The 26,975-nt window shown below is 35.1% G+C and overlaps 1 protein-coding gene across 1 annotated transcript in view; it reads left to right on the forward strand.

Annotated features, from left to right (window-relative positions):
• The window catches only part of LOC149557035 (putative potassium transporter 12), a 133,404-nt gene that overhangs the window by 50,165 nt on the left and 56,264 nt on the right, over positions 1 to 26,975 (forward strand). The window contains exons 2-4 of the mRNA XM_089831687.1: positions 16,508 to 16,736; positions 17,077 to 17,325; positions 17,512 to 17,562. Coding sequence (XP_089687813.1) covers positions 16,508 to 16,736; positions 17,077 to 17,325; positions 17,512 to 17,562 — 529 coding nt within the window. The remainder of the gene's footprint in view (positions 1 to 16,507; positions 16,737 to 17,076; positions 17,326 to 17,511; positions 17,563 to 26,975) is intronic.

Genomic DNA, 26,975 nt, shown 5'->3' on the forward strand with positions numbered 1-26,975 from the left:
AACTTAGAATAAAAATAATATCTAATTCAGCTTTATGCATCTCTTCATATTTCTCTTTAATCTTTGGCTGCCTGCATATATGAAGAGCATTTGATGTCTCTTCTTGAAGCTCCTTGTTTTCAAGTTGGTGGAAGGTTTCTTCTTTGCTACAAAAATCAAAGCAATGGTCATAATCTTTAATGCAATCTTCTTATTCAATCTTTCCGACTTCTTTTAGATTTTTCCCTTTACATGCATCCTTATGAGGAGATGTAACTTTATTGTCTTGATGCATGCATGTTGTGATGAACCTCATTCAAGCTTTGGATTGTAATATTTCTTAATAAAAATTGTGTTCATCATCAGGAAAATGATTCTTTCCCTCATCCTTTTGTTTAATCTCTTGCAATTTTTGAAGCAAAGAAGGGTATATTTTATCGGGATCAACCTGTATGTTGTCATAGAAGCTTTTCAGAAATTAAGTCTGTTTGTGATCATGAAGATCTTGATTTCTTTGACCAGCAAGTGTAGAGGAAGAAGCATAATTATCATTGCTCAATGCTGATTTAAGTGAATGATCATGAGAAAGAAACTGATTTTTTTCCATCTTTCTCTTCAATATTTCTCAGAGTGTGATGTAGGGAAGGATGGATCCTTTCTTGAACAAGGTGCAAGCCACCATAGAAACTATTCAAGAAGTTGACTTGTTTAGGATCATTGAGAATCTGACTTTGTTAAGCAACAGATGCAAGATAGACAATTTTATATCTTATTTGTTATTCACTGCGAGTACTCATTCAAAATGACCTTGTTGTTTGCTGTGAACAGTAACAATTATGCCAACAGTTGGAGAGATTGCAATCAGATCTCAATCTTCCTTTGCGTTTGAGAGGGGCAATTCCCTCTTATGATAGATGTATTTGTAATTTTGTACTTTTCATCTATAAGTCCTAAAGGAAAGATGAAAAAACAAAATGATATAGTTAACATAAATCCCAATAGTAGACATACAAATACTAGTTGAGATTCACAATGAATAATGCATGACAAGGGGTTTGAGCACATAATAAGTTTGAATGTGCAATAATAAAAAAAAGATAACAAATTTCAATATACATGGAAAAAAAAGTTATCTTATCACATTCAGACCAAGGTACCAAGGCATGATTTCATTACTTACATATGCCATTTAAATAAAAAACCTATGGATTCCATAAATACACAAACACATTACCAACTTAACACACAATAAATTAGTAATGATAACTCAAGAACATATCTAGACATACGAACTAAATGCATTCTTTGTTGTCTTCTTGAAAATATACAAGTTCAAAAAGTTTTGAGTACAATAGTCTCCTTTGTACATTACAAATGAGCTTGTATTAATAGTCTCCTTTTGGTAATTTACTCATAACCACTTAAAATAAGCACCTGGGTAAGTACTTAGGAAGTTAGGATAACTATCTAGAGAGTTACATAGAATAACTAGCTTCTTAAACTGGTTACTTAGGATAACTACGCAAGTTGACACTAAGAGTAACCACCCATTTTAAGCTATAAGTTAGGATTTAGCTAACTTTCACAATGATAGAGCGTAAAAGCTAAGCTTACAATGAGTGACATAAGTTGCTTTTACAAAATGAGAATCTGAAGTTTCCTACTTTTTGAAGAAAGTAAAAGTCATTAGTTTAGTTAGGGCGATCATTCTGTCTTCTTGTAATCATGAACTTGGCCTTGAAGAAATCCATTCCAATTCCAATTTGGAAGTCATTCGTTTTTCTGGAATTAAATGTCCACCTTTTGTAACATGTATCATTAGTGAAAGGTCATCTTTGATGTATGAAATGAATGACGCAGATTGCTCCTTGGATGGCTTTGACCTCTTCAGGAGAATCTTTATCTTCCTTCATCCCTTCTCAAACTCAAGATTTGATACCCTCAGTGTTCCTTCAGTTAAATTTGATACCAAATTATTGTCACTAGCAACAATAACATTAAGCATCTCCAATAACTCTTCATGCATGTCGACTATTTGAGGAACCTTCTCTACAAGTAAAATAAAGATTGATAGATGCACACCCTTTTACAATCTCTCTGTTGTAATATGAAACAGGGGCAACCAATTGCTTTGCATGTTCACGAGACCATTCTTGGTACTTTCTAAAGAAATCCTTGGCACTACGTATTGTTGAAACTTGACCTCTTCATTACACATAAAAATTTGCTATTTTATCACTCTCAAAGTAACCAATTTATGTTACAACTTATACATCATCTTTCACAAATGTGTTTCATAGGAAATTGCCACTCCTTTTTCAACCAGATCTATTTTGTGCAGTCCTGCCACTGTTGCATGGTATGCGACCTTATTATTTTATATGTTTCCAATGCAAAAATCTCCATGTTTCCACAGATTGCATTTGTTGCAGGGTTTCTAAATTCATCTAACTCAGATTGAGTTTGTGTAGATTTAATAAAATCATTGCACATCCATAAGATGACACATCTGAAACATTGTACCAAATAGTTCACACACTTCATGTATGATTCTAGGCATCCCATACATGTCCATGTGTTTTACTCTGCATTTCCATACTGGTTCCCGGGAGTAGGATGCTAGCAAAGGTTGTGGAATTTGGGTTTTCCCTTGCCAATTACATTGCTTGAAAGTTTTTTATTGTAATATGAAACAGGGGCAACCAATTGCTTTGCATGTTCACGAGACCATTCTTGGTACTTTCTAAAGAAATCCTTGGCACTACGTATTGTTGAAACTTGACCTCTTCATTACACATAAAAATTTGCTATTTTATCACTCTCAAAGTAACCAATTTATGTTACAACTTATACATCATCTTTCACAAATGTGTTTCATAGGAAATTGCCACTCCTTTTTCAACCAGATCTATTTTGTGCAGTCCTGCCACTGTTGCATGGTATGCGACCTTATTATTTTATATGTTTCCAATGCAAAAATCTCCATGTTTCCACAGATTGCATTTGTTGCAGGGTTTCTAAATTCATCTAACTCAGATTGAGTTTGTGTAGATTTAATAAAATCATTGCACATCCATAAGATGACACATCTGAAACATTGTACCAAATAGTTCACACACTTCATGTATGATTCTAGGCATCCCATACATGTCCATGTGTTTTACTCTGCATTTCCATACTGGTTCCCGGGAGTAGGATGCTAGCAAAGGTTGTGGAATTTGGGTTTTCCCTTGCCAATTACATTGCTTGAAAGTTTTTTAAAACCTTTCCATCAATTTTTTTTCGCTGCAAATATTACAATCATTGCCTTCTGCAAGGCGACATCTCCTTGAAGAATTTTGTTGAACAGTTCAGACGTTGACAGTTGTGTCTATGATTCTACAATTTACATCCATTTCTACAGGGTAACTTCGAACTAAATTATCTGACAAAGATGACCGACTTCAAATGCTTTTATGGCTTGAGTCGGCATATTTTTTCGAGGCATCTTGACAAAACATTCAAGTGCAATGACAAATCTTTGAGGAATTCTGTCAAACAATTTAGGTTTGTTGTCTACAATTCTGCATTTTCCATGAATATTTATACATATTACTTCATGAATTCAAAGATCTTGAAAGCTTCTTTTCAATATCCATTTTCTATGCATTCTGCCTCTGTAACATTTCATTCCTAGAGGTGAAAGCTCTTTGTGGAATTTTATGAAATATTTAGTTGTGATAGATACAAGAACCATAAAACAAGTGCATTCAGCTGCTACAGGCACCAATAAAGCCAGTATTTTGTGCAAACAAGGACACCATAGGCAAAGGTAGTTGAATTTGGCTTTACGCTTGTCGATTATATTAGCTTTGATGTTTTTAATGCCTTTCAACAACTCAATTTTCTCATGTATACCCTCTGCAATCATTGTACCTTATGGTGACATCTATCTTCAAGGTCCTGTCAGAAACTTATAGCTATGTTGTCTTTGATTCCAAATTCTGCATGCATTTATATTAGAGCATTTTAAAATTATAAATCTGATGAAATTTCATACACCATCATTCTTTGATGGATGACAATAGCCTATTTCAAAGATCCATGCTTCTACATCTTTCCTTACAGCCGTGTATGTTGGAACATGTCGCTGCTAACACCATTGCCAATCTTCCACTCATAAAATTTACCATCATAATGGGCAATCAAGAACATAACCAGTTTGCATATAACTAAGTATGGGCGGAGAAGCGGTTACTCCAACAGTTTGACCACATGTTACAGTTCTTTCTATTATTGGAGTTTTTAATAGCTTTGACAATTTCCTTAAAATGATTGGGCAACTTATAATAAGCATTCTTTTGTTTGGAATGTCAACATCACATTGGGTTTTCAAAAGGTTGAAAACCTTCCAACATTTCCATTTCAGTCTTTGGGAAACATTTGGATAATGTATGCAACTTTGAAGATATTTGAAAATCAATTGGAGTGAACCTATCTTGCGATCTTTGTTCACTCTTTATCAACAATTTATAGAAATTACTCATTGGTGTCTTTATTTCCTTTTAGAGTCTTAAGTTACCATTTAAGATAGTGACTGCTTCATTGATTGACTTCCAAAGAAACTTTATTAAATAACTGCTTGCTTGTCAAAGTTGCTATTGTTGAAAATAGATTGATACAAGTATGATAAATGTGTTTCAATCATTGTGATAAATGTGTTTCAATCATTGTTTTGTCACTGATGTCAAACCTGTTACTTGCTGATTAGACAATTGCTTATATGATTTGACTACTATCATTTGTTTGATTGATGAAGATGATTTGATTAAATGAGGTAACAATAGCACCTAGAGGAAAGTTTGAGTTATGATATGGAAATGGAGTACAAGGATCAATTAAGACAGTGGTATTATAGTGCATTGATAATCCACTTAAGGTTGCAAATGATGGTTACACTGATTAAGTTTTGAAGAACAAGTTAAACAAAGTATGTTTGCCAAGCTTAACAATCTGCATAGTAGGTGCCGAGAAAACTTAGTTTAAGCCGAGCAAAAAATCAATTGGAGTCGAGCAAAGTCAATTTCAGTGTAAGCCGAGTGACATAGTGTAAGCCAAGTAAAGTTTAGTTGATGCCATGCACTAGTAAACTTTAGTTCGTGCCGAGTGATTTGTTAGTTGATGCCGAGCAACGCAATATGTGCCAAGCACTAGAAGCCAGTTAATGCCGAGTGACAAAATCATGAGAAAGATTGAAAATTCGATGAATCTAAGCCAACAAGTTTGATTTCTTGAATTGTGTGAACCGTGTGGAAGATAAGGTTAATGAGCTGGTGAGACCGAATTCATGGTGAACTGTTTTGAGGCGAATTCTAAGAGGATTGAAGAAGTTTCTAGAAGTGAATGAAATGAAATGATGGGTAGATTCATTGAATCCTACCTAATCCAACCTAACCCTAAAATGGACGGAGGAGGATGAACAACAAAAGATCTTAATTCTCTATTTATAGAGATGTTTGGTTAGAAGCAAAGGTTGTTATGTGCAAGAATCTAAGGAAGACAAGGAGTCTAGGGTATTGCTTCATTCAGTGACCTAAGATAAGTGTTTGCATTGGCAAGCAAAGCAAGAAGGCTTAAGGGTATGGATGCTTGAAGGGTGAACAAGCTATCAGAGCTGAAGTGTGTGAAAGCCAAGTTGTAATGTCCCCATCTTTTTAGCCTCTCAATGGAGTTCTTAGCCTTTCATTCTTTGAAGGCTAAGTGGAGAAATAAGGTGAAATAATTAAATTAATTTCTTATAAAGTCATTAAATAATTTAAAAATTAAAAGGTGACTTTATATTTAATTAATTTAATTAAAAAGTGATTAAAATAAATATTAAATCATAAGTCACTAAAATAATATTATATTATATGGAAAAAGGAATCTTCTAGAAGCACAACTAATTATTGTTGGAAAGGAGGAAGGTTCTAGAAAAGTGCAATAAAATAATATTTTATATTCTTCTAGAAGGGGTGAAGGAATAGAATAAATAGAGGAGAGAGCGTCATTGTAGGGCATCCAGATTTGATATTGACATTTGCTTGTGCACTTGTGGAGCCAAGGGTTTCTGCAGGACATTTTAGTCATTGAGAACGATAATTCTCTTTGATTAGCAACTTTGAGGCTGTGAAACTACTAGCTGATATTGTTGCATTTGCTGAAGGTGATATTTCAGTCATCTCATTGAAGCTTATTGAGTTTTTGTAGCAATTCATGAAGAAGATACACTTCGGATTTAAGGGTCATTTGATGCCCTCAATTAATCTGCACTTTGGAAGGAGTTAAGCAGCTAATTCAGAGGCATATTAGGAAGTTTATACCCATTTGGTACAGTGCCATCGCTAGAGGAATTGTGAACAGTATCATCGCTACAAGAATCGTGAATAATGTCATCGCTATAGGAATTGTGAATAGTGTTATCGCTACAATGGTCGTGAATAGTATTGCTACAATGCTGTGAACAATACCGCTACGATGCATGACAGATTTTGATCAGTTTTAAAGTTGCCTACCAATCTCAGGTTCCCTTCATTTTATCTTAATGTTTATGCATTATCTGAATATACATCTACATTGTTCTATATGGATAGTCTAGTTAGATTGTTGGAGGCATTGTAACCTTATTTTATATCAGCAAAATATCGATTTTGAAGTTTGAAATATAATGTTAGTTTGCATGCCAACTGTTTGACATAATGTCACTTGGCTGTAAGTGTTAATTTGCATTGAATAGATGTCATATATTGCATCAAGAAAAAACAAAAAAAAGAGTTGCATTTAATTTTAGGTGTAGAGTAAGCAGAAGAGAAGTCATTTTTCAGTCATCCTATGATATTAGAAGTCATCTTTCTTATTCTTAAAACAAACTGAAAATAAAATCAGTCATATATCCCTCTGCTGTACAAGTGTTCGACAAAATTTCTAAAAGCAAATATAGCAAGTTTCAATCAGATTTGGACAGGGATATTACACAAGCAGAGTGGAGGACTGAAATAGAGATTTGTAATCTTCAAGTGTGTTGTAAGTTGTTATCAGATCAAGCCTTATTGTTACTTTCTAATCATTTTACCAATCTAGGGTAAATCCTTTGGAGTACGGGTTGGCCTTTCACAGGGCATCACTTCAGAAGAGTGAGAATGAGTAGCATGTAACTGGCAGTTTTTCCCAAATTGGGTTTTCACGTTAAATCATTGTGTCCAATGTGTTATTGAATCTGTTATGTTTCATCTTTACATTTTTGCAAAGTTGATTTGACAATAACCTACAAGGTTAAGTGATTGCATAATCTAATAGATGCATGCATGATGAAAATGTTTTATGGATATGGGTTCACTAAGTTGTGAAAATTTTTAATTGTACATCTGGACCTTGGATAACTGATTCACCCCCCTCTCAGTTGTTCTAAAGAATTCCAATAGGTATCAGTGTCTAGAATAACTTTGATAATTAGCCAATAGGCTTTTACTATGTGGGCACTGCCCACTCGGATTGTCTCATGCAACTGCTTCTACAATGTTGTTCGAGAGGAAAGTAAGGAGTCAACATGTGTGTATATGGGTCATATCTTCTCAAATATCCACGTCATAATTACAACTACTCCCACAAAATTTTTTATCGACATTAAATAGGATTCGTGTATTAAATTTATCGCTAGACAATGACTTTGGGAAATAAATGTTTGCATGTGACGATTAATTATTACGTTTAGGTTTTAGGATTTCATATTACTATTGTAAGATAATTATGGTTTTAGATAACTTCCTTTTTAAAATATTAATAATTTTTAAGTATATAATTTTACCCTTTTCCAACTAAAATGGTAATTCTCTTGGTTAACTTTTTCAGAAATTATGTTTTAAGAAATAGTTTCAGTATTTAAAATATAGTATAATAGTTATTTAAATTGATATTTTGTAATAAGTTATAAATGTAATTTAATTAAATATATAAACAGATTTTTTGCAACTAATATTATTCTTAATTTTTTGAAACAACTTATAAGTTTTAACTACTACCTAAAACAAACACACAATGGATTTTGGTAAAACATTTAAAAGAGGACTCAAAGATATGGAATGGGAAAGAAGCAAAACAGCTGGCCATCTCGGGTTTAGTAACAATGCTAAAAAAAGATATAAGCTAAGTGACTTTATTTTCATGTTGATAAGGCCTCTATCAAATTTAGGGAGTGCATATTTGAATAGTAATTATGCCAAAAAAGCAACCCACCCACAATATTTTAGTGAGAAAAATGTGTTTCAACTCTCAATATTGACACACTCAGATATCATAGCCTATTTTCTGAAGGTTAGAATCTGTCATTTATCATTCTTTCGATCTTGTTGAATGATGATTAAGAAATCCTGCAGTGAATAATATTAATTTAACAAAATGTAAAATTCAGATTATAATTTCAATTGTTATGTAAAGTTTTAATGTAATGATGGATAGTTGATGTAATAGGAGGAAAGGGTTAGGGTTTTTTGGTGGGAGTGTATAGTTAGAAAATTTGAAATTGTCCGATCTTGTTGATTGGTTTCATGGGAAGGCTTTTTTGGGTGTGAATTTAGAAATTCTGTTTCAGTTTATTGTAATATAATATCACTACTATTACTGAGATTTTTTTGTTTAGATTGCAATGTTATATTGCTATAAAATATATAATATTTAAATAAAAAAATATAAAATACACTACAATTTGTTATGTATATGATATAATATTATGTTTATTAATTTCAGATTATGTAAATTAAAATTATATTAATTATTTAATTTAGTATATTAAAATATATTATATTGTACTAATATAATTTACATATAAGATTGTATACAAACTTCAAATTGTTATTGTTTATAGTGGTTTTCATTTCCAATTAAAGTATTCAATATATTGTACACAAAGCAATTTTGTGTGCAATTGGTAGAAATTTTCTATTATTAGTGCATAATTACTCCATCTAGAAACATTGAAGATCTCAAATCATCTCAAAGTATCAATATGCACATAGTTTTTGATTATGTAATTCTTGCCATGCATGTTTCAGCCTACTAAGTAGCTCTTGAGCCTATAAAAACAACTACTATAGAAATACGTAATAAGATACCACAACCCTATTTTACAACACATAAAAGACTGAATACCATTAAGAGGAACAAAAAGTCAGTTTATATTCCAAATTAACCTGTCTCTCAATGGATTGATAGATTTAATGTTTAAAAAAAAAAAATTGTATATATTTTTATTACTATCAGCTATACTATCGCAGCTCATCCTGTGCAAGCGCTAGTTTTATAAAAACCCTGATAAAATTTTCTTTGCATTGCTATTTCTCAGTAATACTTGTGAACTTGGATATACAAAAAACAAGCATTAATTTGCCTTAAACAAAGATATAATTGCCTAAAGTTGCCACGCAAAAGGCATCTTCAACCTATATAAGAATGACCTCTAATGTTCAAAAACTTTTCTTAATTCAATGGCATGTTTCTAAACATTTTGACATATTTAAGAGTTTACCCATACTATGTGATCATAAACTTAATTAGAGAACTTCTCATCATACCTTATTTGTGTCACCAAAGAGATAGAGAGGAGATGCATTCATGCATTTGTATTAGGTGGTGGAACTTTGAAGGTTGGCATGATCAGATATTAATGAATTTGGGAGGTACACACCTATCTATTAACTCAAAGAGAAGAATTATACATATGTCGATTCAATTTTTTTGGCCTATGTTTGAAAAATAGGTTAACAGGCCAGTATTGGGTATTTGGATGAATATTGGCAATGTAAAAAACCCTTTACTATCTTTGGAGATTGCATCATTGTGTAGATTCATTTGCCGAAGCAAAGCTTAGTTAAGGAACTCACTCATCAAAGCATCACCCATTGATATCATTGTCCTTAGAATAGAGTAGATTTCTCTAAACCCTTCATACTTCTTTGTCTTTTACGTAGAGTAGATTTCTCTAAACCCTTCATCCTTTTTTTGTCTTTTATATGAAGATTAAGTCAAGTTAGTGTTCCAAGTTCTAGCCATCATGATGGAGAAGAATTGATAAAGTCTAGGAAGGATAGCGTAAGTCCTGGGGTGATTACTAGCCTATCACATCATTTAACTGAGTAGTATCCAAAATAAAGTCGCTCGTTCGCATTGTAAACCTTGGGGTTGCTTCATTTGATCACACATTTGTTACATTGTTTAGCATTTGAAGTTTCCTTGTTCAAGAGAGAATAGAATACTTGTATTTTATTCTTCATGTTGGAGTTGTCACAAAGCTCACTTCAACGTGTTCTCCTACTTGTAATTCCCCAATTTCTTTACCTAGTTGCAACGGCTCTTGCAGCTCAAGCATTCTCTCCAAGCAAATGTAATGAAATGCATATCCAGTCTCAGTTGGTTTTTGGGATTCCTTCGTGAAGCTCCTATAGAGTGCATGTGAAGTGTTGTGGTTGTAGATAAACATCGTTTATGCCAATATGGTAGAAATGTTAATGATAACTTATGCTCATAGAATTCACAGTACTATCATCACACTTATCTAAGTAATTGAAACAATACACAAGATGATAAAATGTCTTTTATTAATTGTACCAAACCAAGTTACGTGCCTGTACTAGTGATTGTCCAGAATTACCACACCATACTATTCCATATACGTACTACATATAGTGCTCGAGTTGGTTACCGATACCAATCGACGCGACCCTTGGTACAACTCCTAACAACTACTTAATTACTTTATTGTGAAATTACTCACTACCTCATCACCCCCCCCCTCAAAAAAAAAAAGAGTTGTTCCACACGACTAGCAAGCTCAGGAAGAGGAGTGAGAAGATGTCCCTAGAGCTGAAGTTGAAATTGACGCTGCCACTGGAGTGGTTGAGGCCGTGAGACGGGCGCATTGCTGCTTTAGTAGTTGTACATCTCGTTTGGCTGCAAGTTGTTTAGTATGCGCCCCATGTAGAAGCCTTAGTGCATTCATTCGGTTGTTGTAGTATAGTGGTGACTATTCTCGTCTGTCACGTGGGTGACTCGGGTTCGTTCCCCGACAATGGCGCTAGAAATGTTACTGATAACTTATGCATATAGAATTCACAGTATTATCATCACACGTATCTAAGTAATTGAACAATACACAAGATGGTAAAATATGTCTTTTATTAAATGTACCAAACCAAGTTACGTACCTATATTAGTTATTGTCTAGAATTACCATATCATACTATTCCATATGCATACTACATATAGTGCTCAAGTTAGTTACTAATACCAACCAACGTGACACTTGGTACAACTCCTCCTAACAACTACTTAATTACTTTATTGTGAAATTACTCACTACAAACATCTGTACATGTTTCACTTTATTGACCACAACTCTAATTCAGTCAATGTTTCCCATGTCCTTGACTGCATTGTTCATGGCATGCTTACAACATGGAGTCCAAATATGTCTATAGGCTGCCTCAACAAATTTCCTTGCAGCTCTGCACATATGTGCTACACTTGTCACTACTTGGACCACGTTTTGTGGCCCAACCTCCTCAATAACCTCCCTAAGGATGTGAAATTGAAAATTAGCGTCTTTGCAATGCCTAGAACAATCAATTGCCCTTAGAAAGTATGGGCACTCTGTGCAGGTAACTATGATATTGATGAGTGGAAGATGGCTAATGCCCGTCCACCTATCCATGTCTATGCTACATTCAGACTCCATCCAACATGCCTTCATTTTCTCCATCGAAAAATTGATCTTGTTATACTGGTTTTACACCTATGTTACTCGGGGACGCGTTTCCGGCAAAAATTGACCCCGTCCCCGCGCCCCCCCGTCTTGGAAACTCGGAAACTTCCGGAAACCTTTCCCTTGGCTGTCCCATAAAATTAATGTTTCAGTTTTGATAATTTGTTTGATTTCCACTCTCACGTGAACTCTAAAGTTAAATTATTTAACACACACATTATATGTTAAGGTTCTATAATTTATATAAGCATGCCTTATCCTTGTTTTTATATGAATATTTAAAATTTCCCTGTATATTAAAATTTTTTCCTAGTTTTTATATAGCTGTTCCCACTGCCGTCCCCTGCCGTCCCCTGCTCCGAGAAAAGAAAATCCGTCCCGGAAACCTAGGGTAACATAGTTTTACACACGATGGCCCCCCACCACCCCTCTCATCCCCCCACGCCACCTTACATCATCTTCTAATCATAAGGAGATCGAGCTACATGCAATGGTTTTCCATTGACAAAGAAGAATCTGCCAATGGAATCCTCTATCTGATCCTTCATGTGCAAATTAAACAAATCAGCTACGGGGTTACTTGAACTTCCTGCCTTGCATTTCACCTTGCTGCCCTCACCTGCTGAACTTTGAATGGATGAAGGTCCTGAAGCTGATTCTGGCATAGTTCCTTCTCTTGGATGTGTGATATGAGTAGAAGTATGTTGCTGGCCTTGTGACTGTTGAATTGACTAAACTTGTTGCCTAGCAACCAAAGTACTAGGCAGCGGAACTGCACTACCATAAGGAATGCCCAAAAGCTTGTTTATCTCAATTCTATACTTGACATTTTAGCATTCATAAAAAAATGACAAGTACTCACACCATATCTTGTCCTAAAGAGCAAGTGTGCATTAACTGTAGTAATGCTCCCAAACTAGTCTGCATCACAAAAATTGCATTTTGTTTTTCTTGTGCCACCACTTGTTGGCATTGCGGATGATACTCTTATTGCAAACTGTTTGAGAGGAGACTTCTGGAATCTGATCATAAGGACCACTAGCAAACTCTGTCAACATCTGAGAGGGGCAATCTATGCTAGCTAGTCCTCTAGCAATTTCAAAAGATTGGGCTTCTGTATCAGCCCCATGGTCACTTGACTTGTGCTTAGGTTCATACTTTGATAGATTTACAACCTTCAGAATTAATTTCCATTTCATGTCCAGTGATATCATGACTATGAGAGGCCATTTTGACACTTCATTTCACAAAATGAATTTTTTTGTGCCTAATTAGTAATTAAAAAAATTTATTTTTCTATATTAAGAAACTAGTTTGATTTTCAGCCTAATTTAGAAATTCATATAACAGAAAACAAGTTACAAGTTACATTTTAAGACTTGAATAGAACCAATTATAAAAAAATAGAAGTTAAAACAATTCACTTTATTTTGACTTTGATGCCGGTCGGTGATGGGAGACACCTTGACATCCTTGTTACGGTCGATGGACTCCCGGGAGTCCTCTGTATGTCCTGGAGATGTCTAGGCATCCCTGCATTCCGGACGCATCTCAGTGGTGCATGGGTCCCCAAGTCCCCGCACTGGGTGCTTTGGGTTCGAGAGGGCAGAGGGCACGAGTTGCTGGGTTGCACTGGATACCATTGTAAGTGTCACAGCCTAATCTGGAACATTAGAACATTTATATTCTAAATCTGGATGAAGAAGGGCTCTCAAACAGTAGTTATGTTGGCCTGAAAACACCAAGATAGCAGCTACTTAGGACACTCAGAAAATTGTTTGCAACACGATTTGCTCCGTCCAAATTAAAATCTCTCTCAATAGGGTAGCCTGCTTTGGCCACTCAAGAAGTGTAGTTATGGGCACCAAAACCTAAGCGACTTGGCCCAGAATGAACTTGCATCAAGGGAGCTGTATAATCTAATATCTTGTTGTTACTATGCCTTTAACCACTGAAACTGATGAAACCCCTTCTTCAGACCATTGAAACTGAAGAGACTATTGTGGAATAGCACTGAACAAAAAGAATGAGGCTTCTCCAATTCCAAAATTTAGCCAAGAAGTGTACAGTTAGACAAGCAAGCTTCTAAGTCAAAAATAACTAGCAAAAAATACAAAAGGCTGATCTCCTTGTTGCTCAAATGAAACCTCTAGAGTAGAATCTCCTCACACACCCTTGGTAGATCTTTCACTACTGCAAATGTGGTGATTTGTGAAGGTTTCTGTTTACACAATCTACTCAAAACCCCCAGGCTTAGCCAAGCTCCTCAAAGGAGGCAAATAGAAAATACTCAACATGACATAACATAACATAATCGAAATGATCTCCAAGTTGCCTTTTTATCGAACTCCAAAACTATATGCCCCAGTTAGGGTTTCCCACTTAAACTGATTTAATTCAATTTATTATCTCCAACTTGAGTGGCCCATGTTGACTGATTTTTTATTTCTTTATCAGAAATCCACTTTTTCTGTCTCCTCAAAGGGTGCCCAAGTCAAGTCACGTATTTTTCATTATTCCAACTACACTCTCTCTCCTAAGGTGCCCATAATCTCTCGCTAAGAGACTAGGTGACTTGTATCATAAAGTCCACTTTTGATGTCTGTGATTGGAGTAAAATATTAATTTAACTACTTTTTGCAATATCATAAAATAGTGCTACCATACCTTCCAATCCACTCTATTATGTTGTCTAAGCTTTGAGAGATCAATGCAACATGGATCCTCTGTCCATCTTGTTAGTCTATGAGGACCTTGTATTAGACTATCCCTGATTGACTAGTGCTGGCTAGAAAGGGGACATTACAGAGCAAGACAAAATCCATTGGGAAATCTCTTCGAACTTGCTAGCAAACTTGTTCATCAAATTTTATGTAGAGGCTCTCACTTGCTTTCGCAATTGCTTCCCCTTGGCCTTCTTGTCTGGACAATCTGATGCATAATGTCCGAGTTTGTGACAAATGAAGCACTTGATTTAGTTAAAAGTCCTTACTTGGTTGGGAGGATGAATCTTCATCCTTTCCACCACCCTTGCTAGGGTTTTCCCTTCAACTTTTGCTTTCGCAATTGCTTCCCCTTGGCCTTCTTGTCTGGACAATCTGATGCATAATGTCCGAGTTTGTGACAAATGAAGCACTTGATTTAGTTAAAAGTCCTTACTTGGTTGGGAGGATGAATCTTCATCCTTTCCACCACCCTTGCTAGGGTTTTCCCTTTTTTCCTTTGCAAAGAGGTCTAAATTATAGTCGCCTCTCTTCTTGCTGGTTTTTTTCTCACTTTGAGTCTCCTTGTGGATAGAGCTATCTCTCAGCCTATTAAAAGCAAGAATATTTTCTTTGACGCAAATGGTTTGCACAAATGCATGCCATAAAGATGAGGAACCATTCAATGCTGAGCTCACTGGTTTTGTGCAATGGCTTGCACCATTGTTACATAGCCCTGGGGGATGGGGGGATGACGTAACTGGGGGGCAAGTTTTGAGGACGAGTTTATAGAGGGGCCGTAATTTGGGGACTGCGGGGGGACGGTGGCGGGGGATGAGAGGGGTTGTTTATACTATACATATGGTACTTAAAATGCTAGTTATGTAAAGATGTATTCCAATATAAGATATAAAAATGTAAATGAGTAAATACTTGAACATTGCATTGAATTGGAACATTGAACATTGAACATAAATAGTCGAATCACAAATAGTCAACACTTGGACGTCCCCCCATCCTTAGCGGAGGTGGTGGAATTTGGTGGTGCTGCTGGGGATGGGAGAACAAAGTCCCCAAGTCCTGGGTGCATCCCCATTTCCGGGACGTGGGGCAAAAAGGGGGGGGGGGGGGGATGCATCCCTGTGTTACTATGGTTTGCACAAATGCTTGCCATAAAGATAAGGGACTATTCAATGCCGAGTTCACTGGTTTTATATTTTAGCCTTCTCTCCAACTACTGCAAGTTAGTCATGACATTGTATGACCTTTATAAGAAATTGGTAATCGAATTTATTTAGTCATCTCTACGGATTTCAGTTTGTTTTGTAATATCATCTTTGTTATTTATATTCTCAGTTTGGTAATGACTTACTAGAACATCCAGCATATCCTTGTTGTTTTTTTTTCCGATAACAAGGAATTAAATGGTCCTTCACCACATCAATGATCACCTACACCTACTCGGCTCTTATCTCTTTCTTTATATGAGTTGTCAACTTTTGTGAATTGGAAGGTGGAAGCACCTCATGTTTTCTAATTTGAGGGATCATTCTCATCCAACAGAAAAGTCACCTCGTTTTTGGAGGCACAAAATGTATTACCTTCAAATGTATTCTCAAATTTGATGCTAATTGATGCAATCAATTTTTTTGCTAGGTCTGAAAACTGCTAGGTCTGAAAACTGCTCATTAGATTTTGTAAATACTTGCACAAATTGGCCTAGCCAAGGTCTGTAAACCATAGCTGTTGTTGTTATGCAATAAGGAAACACACCTTTTATAAGAAAAGACAGGTCGTGTCAAAAATCAGTGCACTTATTCAAAATAGTGGATGCGATTTGCAGAGGAAAATGCCATTTGTGCTTGATGCCGGAATAGATGCGTTTTTCTTAAAAATTGGCTGTTATTTGTTTCGGAGGTCTTACCTAGAGGAAGAAGGTATCTAGATATGCAACTCTTACTAAACATTTTTTTTAGCAGATTCAGCATATAAAACTTGAACCAGAGGTGATGATTTATAGTGACACTGATCAATTTTCATATGTTTTAAACTGCAGGATCTTTCAATGGGACATACCCTACGATTGGCCTTTCAGACTCTTGGAGTGGTATTTGGAGATGTTGGAACCAGTCCATTGTATGTTTTTAGTGGAGCATTCATTGAGATTTCTGAACCCACAGAAGACGATGTTCTGGGGGCATTGTCATTAATTTTGTACAGTTTGGCTCTTATTCCTTTGATTAAGTATGCGTTCATTGTACTGCGAGCCAATGATAATGGTGAAGGTTAGTGCACACTCATGGACGGTAAAGAATGTATACATATTTTTGAAGAGAGAATATTGATAGAGAATATATATAAGCTTATAAATATAACTTAATCACTGAATTGTTTTTTTTTACATTGTAGGAAGAAGCATTGAAAATCTAAAATGTGATTGTTATTTTTTATATTTATCCAAAAAACTTCGTGATTTTACATTTGATAAGAAATAGTCAAGAGTTAAGATGGTTATGTCTTGTGGTTTCTCCTTTTCAAATTCTCAATACTGCTTTTCGTGTCATGAGGAGAGAGTATGGGCTTGCTAGCTCATTTTTGATGGATATTGTGATGATGGTGTTACAGGTGGCACATTTGCATTATATTCTTTAATATGCAGGTACGCTAAGGTGAGTTTGCTACCAAACCAGCAGCCAGCAGATGCATACATTTCAACTTTTAAGCTGAAGCTGCCTACACCAGAGCTAGAAAGAGCCTTGATCATCAAGGAATGCTTAGAAAAATACTCCATACTGAAAACTTTGTTGCTGATTTTAGTTCTTATTGGCTCTTCCATGCTAGTAGTTGATGGGATCCTCACCCCTGCAGTTTCAGGTTTCTCAACTTTCTCCTTAATTTATTTTACTTATATATGGTAAGAGTTTACTGTGTTTCTCGTGGTAGGATCTACCCATTCTTTAACTGTGCTGTTCAGTATTCATCCTTAATTGAGTTTTTAGTTCCTAATATCAAATTTTATAATTTTATAATTCATTTCATCTTACTTGGTGTTTGTGGCAGTCATGTCAGCTATGCGTGGCCTGAAAGAGCCGGTACCTGGTTTTAGTGAAGGTGACTTTATACATTCATTTCCTTGTGGCCTTTGTTTCATTTTTGAATCTTGATTTATTTTGCATGTTTGAAGGTTCTAATTTCCAACTAGAAGATACACATGAGAAAGAATCAAACAAACTTGCCAATAATCTTAAAAACTATCAATAAAGAATATCTTTTTCCCAAATATTGGATGACGATAACTTGAAAACTGATTTATTATGTAGTTCTCAAATATTGACTAGATGTCAAGGTAGATATTCAAGAATTTGTATGGAGAAACTGCCACCATTAAATTCGGCAGATACCTAAACAATGCATACTTGATTTTTCTTCTTCAAATGCAGAATCAGAAATCCTAGAGACCCAGCTAACTGAAATAATCTAAAAAATAGGTGCAATGGCAATGGAATAGATGATATCTGGTAATTGTCTGACTATGCAGTAATTTTCCCAGCGACATCACAATCATTTGAGTGATATAATGTGATCAATTTGAAACATTCACAAAAATTGATATGTTTACTAGGGAATATAAATATGATATATCAATGAATGCATCTTATAGTATTGTTGATACAAGTTTAAATGAATGATAGGGAAAGATTCCACCTTGTTGGGTGGCTATTTTACAACTAACAGTTTTGAGTAAAAATCTAGTCGCAAAATAGGATGACCAGCCACAGCATGTGAGATAGAGTCTCTCCTACTTTAAAGGGAAGGCTCCCCTTTCTCACCGTTCTTTGGATCAACTCAAGGTAAGCAAGAAGTCGAGAGATTCCATAAAATGGGTGTTACCAATATCCTTTTTTCTTATCTTTCAAGAAAGAATCCACTTACTCGTGGAGCGAGTAATGGGCAGGGTGAATCTCTAACTACACTTTTATCAATGGCTGGAAACAGTGATGCTGATAAACTTTCACTTACTCAAAGTTTAGCTGAAAATATACCGGTTTGGCTCTAAGTCCGGTTGTACTTCTATATGGAAAAGTTTTACAATTAGGGCACAAAGACTCCTAAAAGTAAAAATAACTTAACTATTTTGCAAATTAAGAGAGAAGTATAAGCTACATACCAAGCTTCTAGCTATATATTTCCATAGCCGCTCTCAGTCAAAGCTTCGGCTCCGACTGCTTCTTAAATCACTATGCTCTTTTATTGAACACACAATAATAACATGAATTAAGAAAATAGACACAAATTATAGTCAAAGCTTCTAATTTGCTCTATCACAATTGCCTCCAGTCAAAGCTTCGAATCCAATTGCTTCTTTTATTCATTTTTCTTCCAAATTTGTACTACACAATCAAAGTTATGCTTGCACAAATGTGGCAGAGCTTTCTTGCATACAACAATAGATGATTTTTACAATGAGGGGGCACTCCTTTATATAGGTGCAAGAGTTGAGAAAAAGGTGGAGGAAAAAGTGGGAGCAACTCAACCAACTTTGACCTAGTCTAACTATAGGGTTACATGCAACTGCACGTGCAACTTGCATTACATCTTTTACATACACATGTAACTTGCATTACATGTAATTACACATCTTCATGTAATACATCTTCTTCAACTACAAGCATGAAAGAAGAAGAAAGAAGACAGAAGAGAAGGAAACAATTCTGAAGGGCCTTGTATTTGACGATGCTATCCCAGATGATAACAGGATCGGAAGTTCTTGTACTTTGTACCGCTGCATTCACCTTGATAACCATGGTGTCGCGTCTTTTGATGAATTGTCCATTGTGATTTGAAAACTTGATGTGATCAAACTTTTCTTGCTCAAGTTGTTGTGAATTCTCCTTTGTAGATTGACACATTATCGATTCTCTAACACTTTGAAGACCTTCTTGATGATGTTCGGATGTACACTCTGAACAACTTTCCATCAGCACCTTTACCATTTTTTTATTTTTTAAAAAAGTAAAGCGTTTGGCGCATGGGAATGCGTGCAAATGAAGATTGTTAGTTTTCAAAAAGTGACTTGGACTTTCAAGATGTCATTGCATGGAAAATAGATTACATGTAAATGCAACATGCAACAAGGGATGAAGGATTGGATGGAAAGCGAAGGTGAATGGTGGACGAGCTTTTACATGTAAGTGCAAATGGAAGAGACGCAAAGCATGTAATGACATGGGAAGTGAAAAAACAGGTATTTGCTCAAGGAAGTGCGAATGCATATGGAGAGACAAAAATGAACTTTATAGATGCCTTTGAGGAAAAGTAAGGTCAAAGTACATGGGAAAATATGCACATGACATTTTTTTGACTTTTCAAAAAGTGACTTTTAATCACAATTGGACCTTTGTGATGCAATTACACGTAAGACATTTCGTGTAATCATGTTGTGCGAATGGATGAGGAAAGTGAGATAAGTGAAAATGGGATTACATGCATGTGCGGATGGTGAATGAGATGGAAATCATGTAATCGCATTCGTCGGATGAGATGCAAAGAGTTGTGACATGGAAGATGGAAGTAGAATGTCATGATGCTTTCGCATGAAATAGAAAGTGGAGTGAAGTGAAACATGCTCAAGTTCTTGGGAAAGAACTTGCAATTTCTTCCAAATGGAGAAAAAATCGAGATGCAAACAAGCAAAACGCAAAAACATGCACAAATTAAACACATACCTTTGGCAAAAGACTCAAACATGTCAAGATGCAATGCACTTCAACATGTAATTTCGAATTTGGAGTTTGGAAAAATTCCAAAGTGTGAAAATGAGAGTTTTCATCATTTTTAAAGGCAAAATGCACTTTTCATGGCATATATATGGACAAATGGCAATCATCAGGCAATAATATGCATGAAAATAGCAAGATAAGCATGAATTGATGAGAAAGTTAGAAAGATTCCACTTATATGAAGATTAAGTGTCAAAAATGAAGGAGAAAGAGCCAAAATAACAAGTTTTATAGACTTAAGACCAATTCTCCGTTAAATCCGGATTTTCAAACAACCTTTTGACTTTTTCCATACATGCATGTAATGGACATTCAATGGTCAAATTTGACTTGAGAAGGCCAAAAATGTGGTCTCTAAAGACAATATCATGCATTTAAAACTCAAAAACAATCCCTCTTGATCAAATGTATGGGCTGAAAATGCATTTTTTTGAGTTTTTTGAACAAAAGCATGACTTTTTTATGCAAAAATCTGAGCCGTTTTTGCAAAAACGTGGTCAACAAATGCATGTTTTTGAGTCATTTTTGACTTGTGAATGCAAAAATGACTTCCCCAAATGCATATACATGGATCAAAATGCAAAAAAGTGGCTTCAAAATGCATAAAAGTGGATTTAAACCCCAATTTTCTGGGCATTCTAAGCAAAAACGTGATTCCCCAAGCAAAACGATTTGATGTTTTAACACCAAAATGATGATCACAATATGATGTAATCAGCATATAAGGTAAAAATGACTTGGTTGCAAGCAAAAAACGTGATCAAACCTTGAAGATTTATGGAGTTTTATGCAAACTCATGCCCTAGATTGAGAGTTTTGAACGGGTTTTTGGGCTCAATAAACTGAAACTTTATGAGGGCAAAATGATCACCACTCCAAAACGTTTTGAATGCAAGTGATTTCATCCAAATCCATGGAGAAAATCTCTAGTTATGATCAAAATCAGAGGTTTTTGGAGCAAGAACATGTTTTCTTCACAAAATAGGACATTTTTATATTTATTACATATTTTAAAACATGTTGGCAGGCAAAATCGGACCTTTTAGAGTCCATTGCATGTTTTAAAAAATGTCTTTAGACATAATCTCACCTTTTGAAGCTCATTGCATATTTTAAAATGTGTAAGAGTCCAAAATCAGACCTTTTAGAGTCATTTACATATTTTACAAACATGTCTCACCTTTTTGATGCACAAGCACAAAAGCTCAACTTTTCATGTCATTGCATAAAAAAGGACCACTTTTCCAAGCTTTTGATGTAATGGCATGAAAAGTGTTCTCAAAAGTGAGTTTTATATGTAATAACATGAAAAGTTTCCACTTTTCATAGTTTTTTTACATGCATATGCACATAAAAAGTCCACTTTAAGGCTTTTAAGTTATGCATCTCACTTATTTTTATAAAAATGTCATCAATATGGTTCAAAAATAACACTTATGCATCATATTAATCAATATAATTCATAAACATTAGTTTAAAGTGACATTTAAATAAGTATTTGATTTTAAAATAAAAAATTAAAAATGTAACTATATAGTTCTATAGTCACTTTAAGTGAAAAATTAAAAAATAACCCAACTTAAAATTATAACATAAAGTGCACTATAGTCACTTTAAGTTTATAAATTAAAAGATAAAATAACTTAAAAACATAACCAAAAGTGAGTAAAATGTTATATTTTCAAAAAGTGAATGTCAAAATGAAATATAACATCATTTTTTTAATTCGTGCTGTTGCACCTAAAATGTCCACTTTTGAGGCACTAAAACGGGCATAACTCTTGATTGACAACTCCGATTGACCTCTAGGTTAGACCAAATCGAAAGGCATGACATGAGCAAAACCAAAGGACTAAAAAAAACAAATGCAAACTCAAAAATAAAGAATGGACTGTGAAGGTTTCAAAAATCAAGCAAAGGTTTAACAAAAAGCAAAACGAAAAAGACTTGACGAAGGCTTTTAGTAAAATGATTCATTATATCAATTGATACTGATTGGTTGATCAATACTAACTAATTAAATAACGAATTAAACTCACAGAAATGCGAAACTAAGCTTGAAAAAGTTTCGTACTGTTACCTACATTTTGTGGTGACAAAATGCAAGACAACACACCTAATGATAGCTGATTTGGAAAAGAGATCAACAGGCTGCAATTCTAATGCTAAATACTAAAGCCAAGATTTAATTAATCTCAAACATTTTCACAATGATATCCTTAATGGTATTTATATGCACAATAATCATGATCCTTGAAAGGTTTGACGACAAAGCAATGGGATTTAGAATAATGGATATGCACAATAAGGTGGAATTGTCAAGGTGCTAATATATTAGGAACAAATTTTAGTTGGATAACATCATGTAATTATGAGTGGCTAGCTGATCTAACTGTTGTTTAATGCTTTAAAGTCGTAAGAAGCCCGCTACAGTTAAACCAATAAAACTCCAGTGATCATGTGAACTGCAGTGTGGGGACTGACTTCCAGCACAGATTCAGGGGAAAATATTTTTACAAATGAAAAATAAACTTTTCTAAATCCACTGTGCTGATGTCAAGTATTCTATGTCAAAAACATGTGGCCTTGCATATCAGCTTAGTGGGGCTTACAAGTGAAGCCTGTTAGACTTGTTTTGTGTGACTTGGCTTAGTATTCCAGGAATCTTTGAAAAACTTTACATAGTCTATAATTTGCACCCTTCATTTGATATTTTTCTTGTTCACTTGCTTAATTTATGATTGAGAGCTTATGATTTGAAATACATTCAGCAGTGCGCGTGACTAGAGATTAATGACTGAAAGAAAGAATATAAACAACTACACAACTGATTTCCAAACCCAAACAACTATCTTATTCAAACCAGCTTGATGCATACTTGAAATATCACATTAAACTCTGATCACTCAAAGAAACATTATATTGAAATCTGATTACAAACATACTCTTCAAAACCGCAGTCCCCACTCCTGATTCTGGAATATAAATCATAATGAATGAGGCCCTAGGTGCTGTCTCAGACTGGGGACTCATTGGTGTTTACTTAAACTTCAGCTGCAACCCTGACAATGGCCACAATAACTACCATGATTATTCTGCAATCACTGTAGGAACAGATTTTGGTGATTTATACAGTAATAATGATAGTAGACTTATCTCAGAGCGGCATGCAAGAGGATAGCTGGCTACAACAGTGTCTTCAATTAGGCTTTGAGAATCCTTCAACAATGATAGGAATATGGGCAATAAATCTTTACTATAACTTCACAATCTTCCGCAATGAATCATGCCCAACTCATGCCCTTGTCTAATGATTGCGAACTGCGTATTTGATGCATATAGATAGCAATCCGTCCTTTCATAACTAGAATTTCAAGTACTATGTGTATAGTATTTTACAGCATCCCCCATCGCCCTTTCCCCATTGTCCCCAAATTAAAGCCCCGTGTTCTTCATCCTGGAAACCTGTCCCAATGTCCCTTTGTGCCTGTGTTACACTGTTTCAAAATAAAATTTGGCCAAACCAAGGAAAAGGTTTTGCATACCCAATTTGCAAATATCTCTGAGGGAATTGCCTATTTATAAAAACCACTATTCAATTCTTTGGACAAGGTTGCATGGGGATGGGGGTACTTGGGTACTTAAGTTACAGGTACGGATATTTTTCAAAATAGGGGACGGGGGTACTTGGATACATCAATTTTTTTATAAATATTATTTAATACTAATAAAAAATCTGAAATTATGAGTCATGACAATGGTTTTTCGAAACAAGAACAGTGATAAAGTATGCAAATATAATGTATTGTTTTCAATTTTAGATTTGCAATATGTTTGTAATAATAATATTATATATATGATAAATGTTTAGATGCATAACAAAGAAGACAGACTTTAAACATGAACAAGAAGATCATAAATTATATAACAATGCCATACTGCAAATGATAACCTTTGATTTGAACAGTTATAAAGTTTACTGTTAATCAGTATTGTATCATAAGTTTCAAATTGATTACATATTTAGTTAAGCTTGATAAACAACAAGCTGATACACAAACAAGAAACCGAAACAAAAATCAGAAATCTTCATCAAGGTTCTTAGCTATGATGCTTTCCACTGAGTACCCGGTACTTGGGTATGTGGGTACACGTACCAAGAGTGTGGGTATGTGTACCCATGCAACCTAGATTCTTCTCCTATCCACGCCCATCTCTACTTTCGAACGCAGAACTATAAGGGGTTTTGAACTACATATATATAGCTTTAAGCTTATGATCTGCGATCCCAATCTGAAAACTCTATCGATAATATCTCAGAACTGCTCAAGTATATTCACTCCAATAGTATGGTCTTCTTGGGCACAAAATGATATTCTTTAAGCGCAACAAATATACTAACCTCTAGACTGTGTATTGCAATAGTGTAGAGATTGTTAGCAAAGAGGGATGTTATCCTCCAAGCCCTTAAAAAAAGACAATTCTAGTAAAACTGAAAAATAATCCAAAATCTCCAATCAAGCATACCAAATAAATTCCACAAGTTTGCTTTTAGTTTTATAATATACTCAAACAGGTTTCACTCTTGTCACCAATCATTTAATTAAAAATATCTATTTCCTCCTCTTACATAGGATGTCAAATGACCTCTCTTTAAAAATGACGTCGTGTTACTAGGCCAAGGGGCACAAGTCGCTGAAGTCATAAAGTGACAATTAAGAAACATAGGTAATTAAAAAATCAAAATATAATTCTTTTAACCCAATTAATTTCACTTATCGTCCAAGAATGGCATTTTTCACTATAGGGGAAATAGAGGCCTGCCGAATTGCTAAAAGTAATCAGTAAAAATAGCAGCAACTTAAAATAGTATGTTTACCCTAACACCAAACGGACCCAATCTGGGATAGACCAAATCTTTCTATAAGTAGTAAGTGCTAAAAGTATGAAGTCTCAAACATGTCCAAAATCACTATGGAAGGTGTCGTTCAGTTCCATTAATCCATCTGAATTCACTGGTGTATTAGAAACCCCCTAAAAGCCAACACCAACTACACTACGAGAGAACCATGAAAATATGGACATTATATTCCACACTTCCTAAAGATTGCTTGTCCCCAAGTAGTGCTAATGTAATCAATACTGAAACCAAGAATGATCCCATGGTATGAAGTCAGCCTAGGAAAAGTGCATTGCCGTCTACTGTAGATATTGTCCTGTAAGGTGCCCAAGACCAGAGACATCACAACAATTTATAGAAAGAAGAGAAATCAAGCACTGCATAAACTTAGTCATCTCCTCAGGAAAATGCTCTTGAAAGGACTAAATTGAAAACGCAAAGGAATGAATTCTGGAAGGTTGCTACATTTCTATCAACTGCAGAGTTGTTAACCAAAGTGATCTCAGATTCTCAAGGTTGCAAATCAAACTCAGAATGTAACCACCATGTTTACACTGTGCCACTATGATCATAACGAACAACCCAGCATTACTCAAATCGCACTCTCCTCTCATGGAATCCCATAGAGAAGACATCATCAAAACCAAAACTGAACTACCTGAGAAAGGTAACTTAGAAAAGTCCACATCAACAAACTCATTGCCAGTACGATCCTGGGCAATAGAAAGAAAAACCGAAAAAAGTAAGTGTGACATCTCCCCTCTTGATGTATCAAACAGGAAACTGATCTATTACTGTCGAGGGGCTAATGTAGAAGAAGTCAGCATAACCAACCCTGAAATCAGCTAGATAAATAGTACCTCTATGATCAACAATTGAGATCCTATCACTGACACTTAATATCCAAGTGTCAAGGGAAGAAACTTGAGTATTCCAGAAAGCCAAGCTCATTACAATCAACCAATCCTCATCTAGATTTATGCATACTAAAATCATGAATTGACTGCAGTGGCCAATTATAATATGCTACCCTGTCAGCCAGTTTCCTCCAAAAAATGCAGATTTTTTTAATATTATTTCAACGTTGTGTACTGGATTAGCAGCATGTGACGGCATGACAGTATTACATTCAGAAAAATAACTGATTTAATTCTTAGGAACTAATTCAACAGAGAAGCTTCAATAGAATTTGACCTTCCACAATTGAAACCAGAACCTTTTTGATTGAAGTATGATATACCTAGGAGAGCAGAGAATAAATAGAATTCGTAGCTTGATAGTTTTTTTCCTGACTAACCTGCAGCTCCAAAATCTGGGTTCACGTTCGATCTGAGACTTAGGCGGCTTTGGATTGTGTTACTTCTGCTGGGCACGAAGATGATGCATATCTCCTTTCATCCCGTCAACCTCCTAGGTCCCTTGATAACATTTTTTTCCTGAACCCATGTGATTTGTCTTAGAAAGGAATAAGCACATGTGTTCCCCGACTCACCATTGCCAACCTGCAATAACCCCAAAAAATCGTAGAACGATTGTAATGTCCCTTCTTTTTGGGGACATTAGAAATATTAAGAAGGGACGTATTTAAAATATTAGGTTTGACTATGTTAGCTGGAAATTTATTATTAAAGGTCAAATTAATATTCCAAGTGGTCACAAGAGGACGAGGAGAGATAAGATGAAAAACCCAGAAAGGAAGTCGAAGGCTCACTGTTGCGAGAATAAAAGGAGAAGAGACACCTTCCTTTTGGTATGCTTGATTTTATGATTCAATTCAGTTTTCTCTCTTGTGAGAGTTTTTAGAAAGCTTCAGCTTTCAGCTAGTTTGATGATGTAGCCCCTTG

This window comes from Cupressus sempervirens, chromosome 5, assembly GCF_028749045.1.
Source record: "Cupressus sempervirens isolate cs-2001-9-10 chromosome 5, ASM2874904v1, whole genome shotgun sequence".
In the NCBI taxonomy this organism is placed as follows: Eukaryota; Viridiplantae; Streptophyta; class Pinopsida; order Cupressales; family Cupressaceae; genus Cupressus; species Cupressus sempervirens.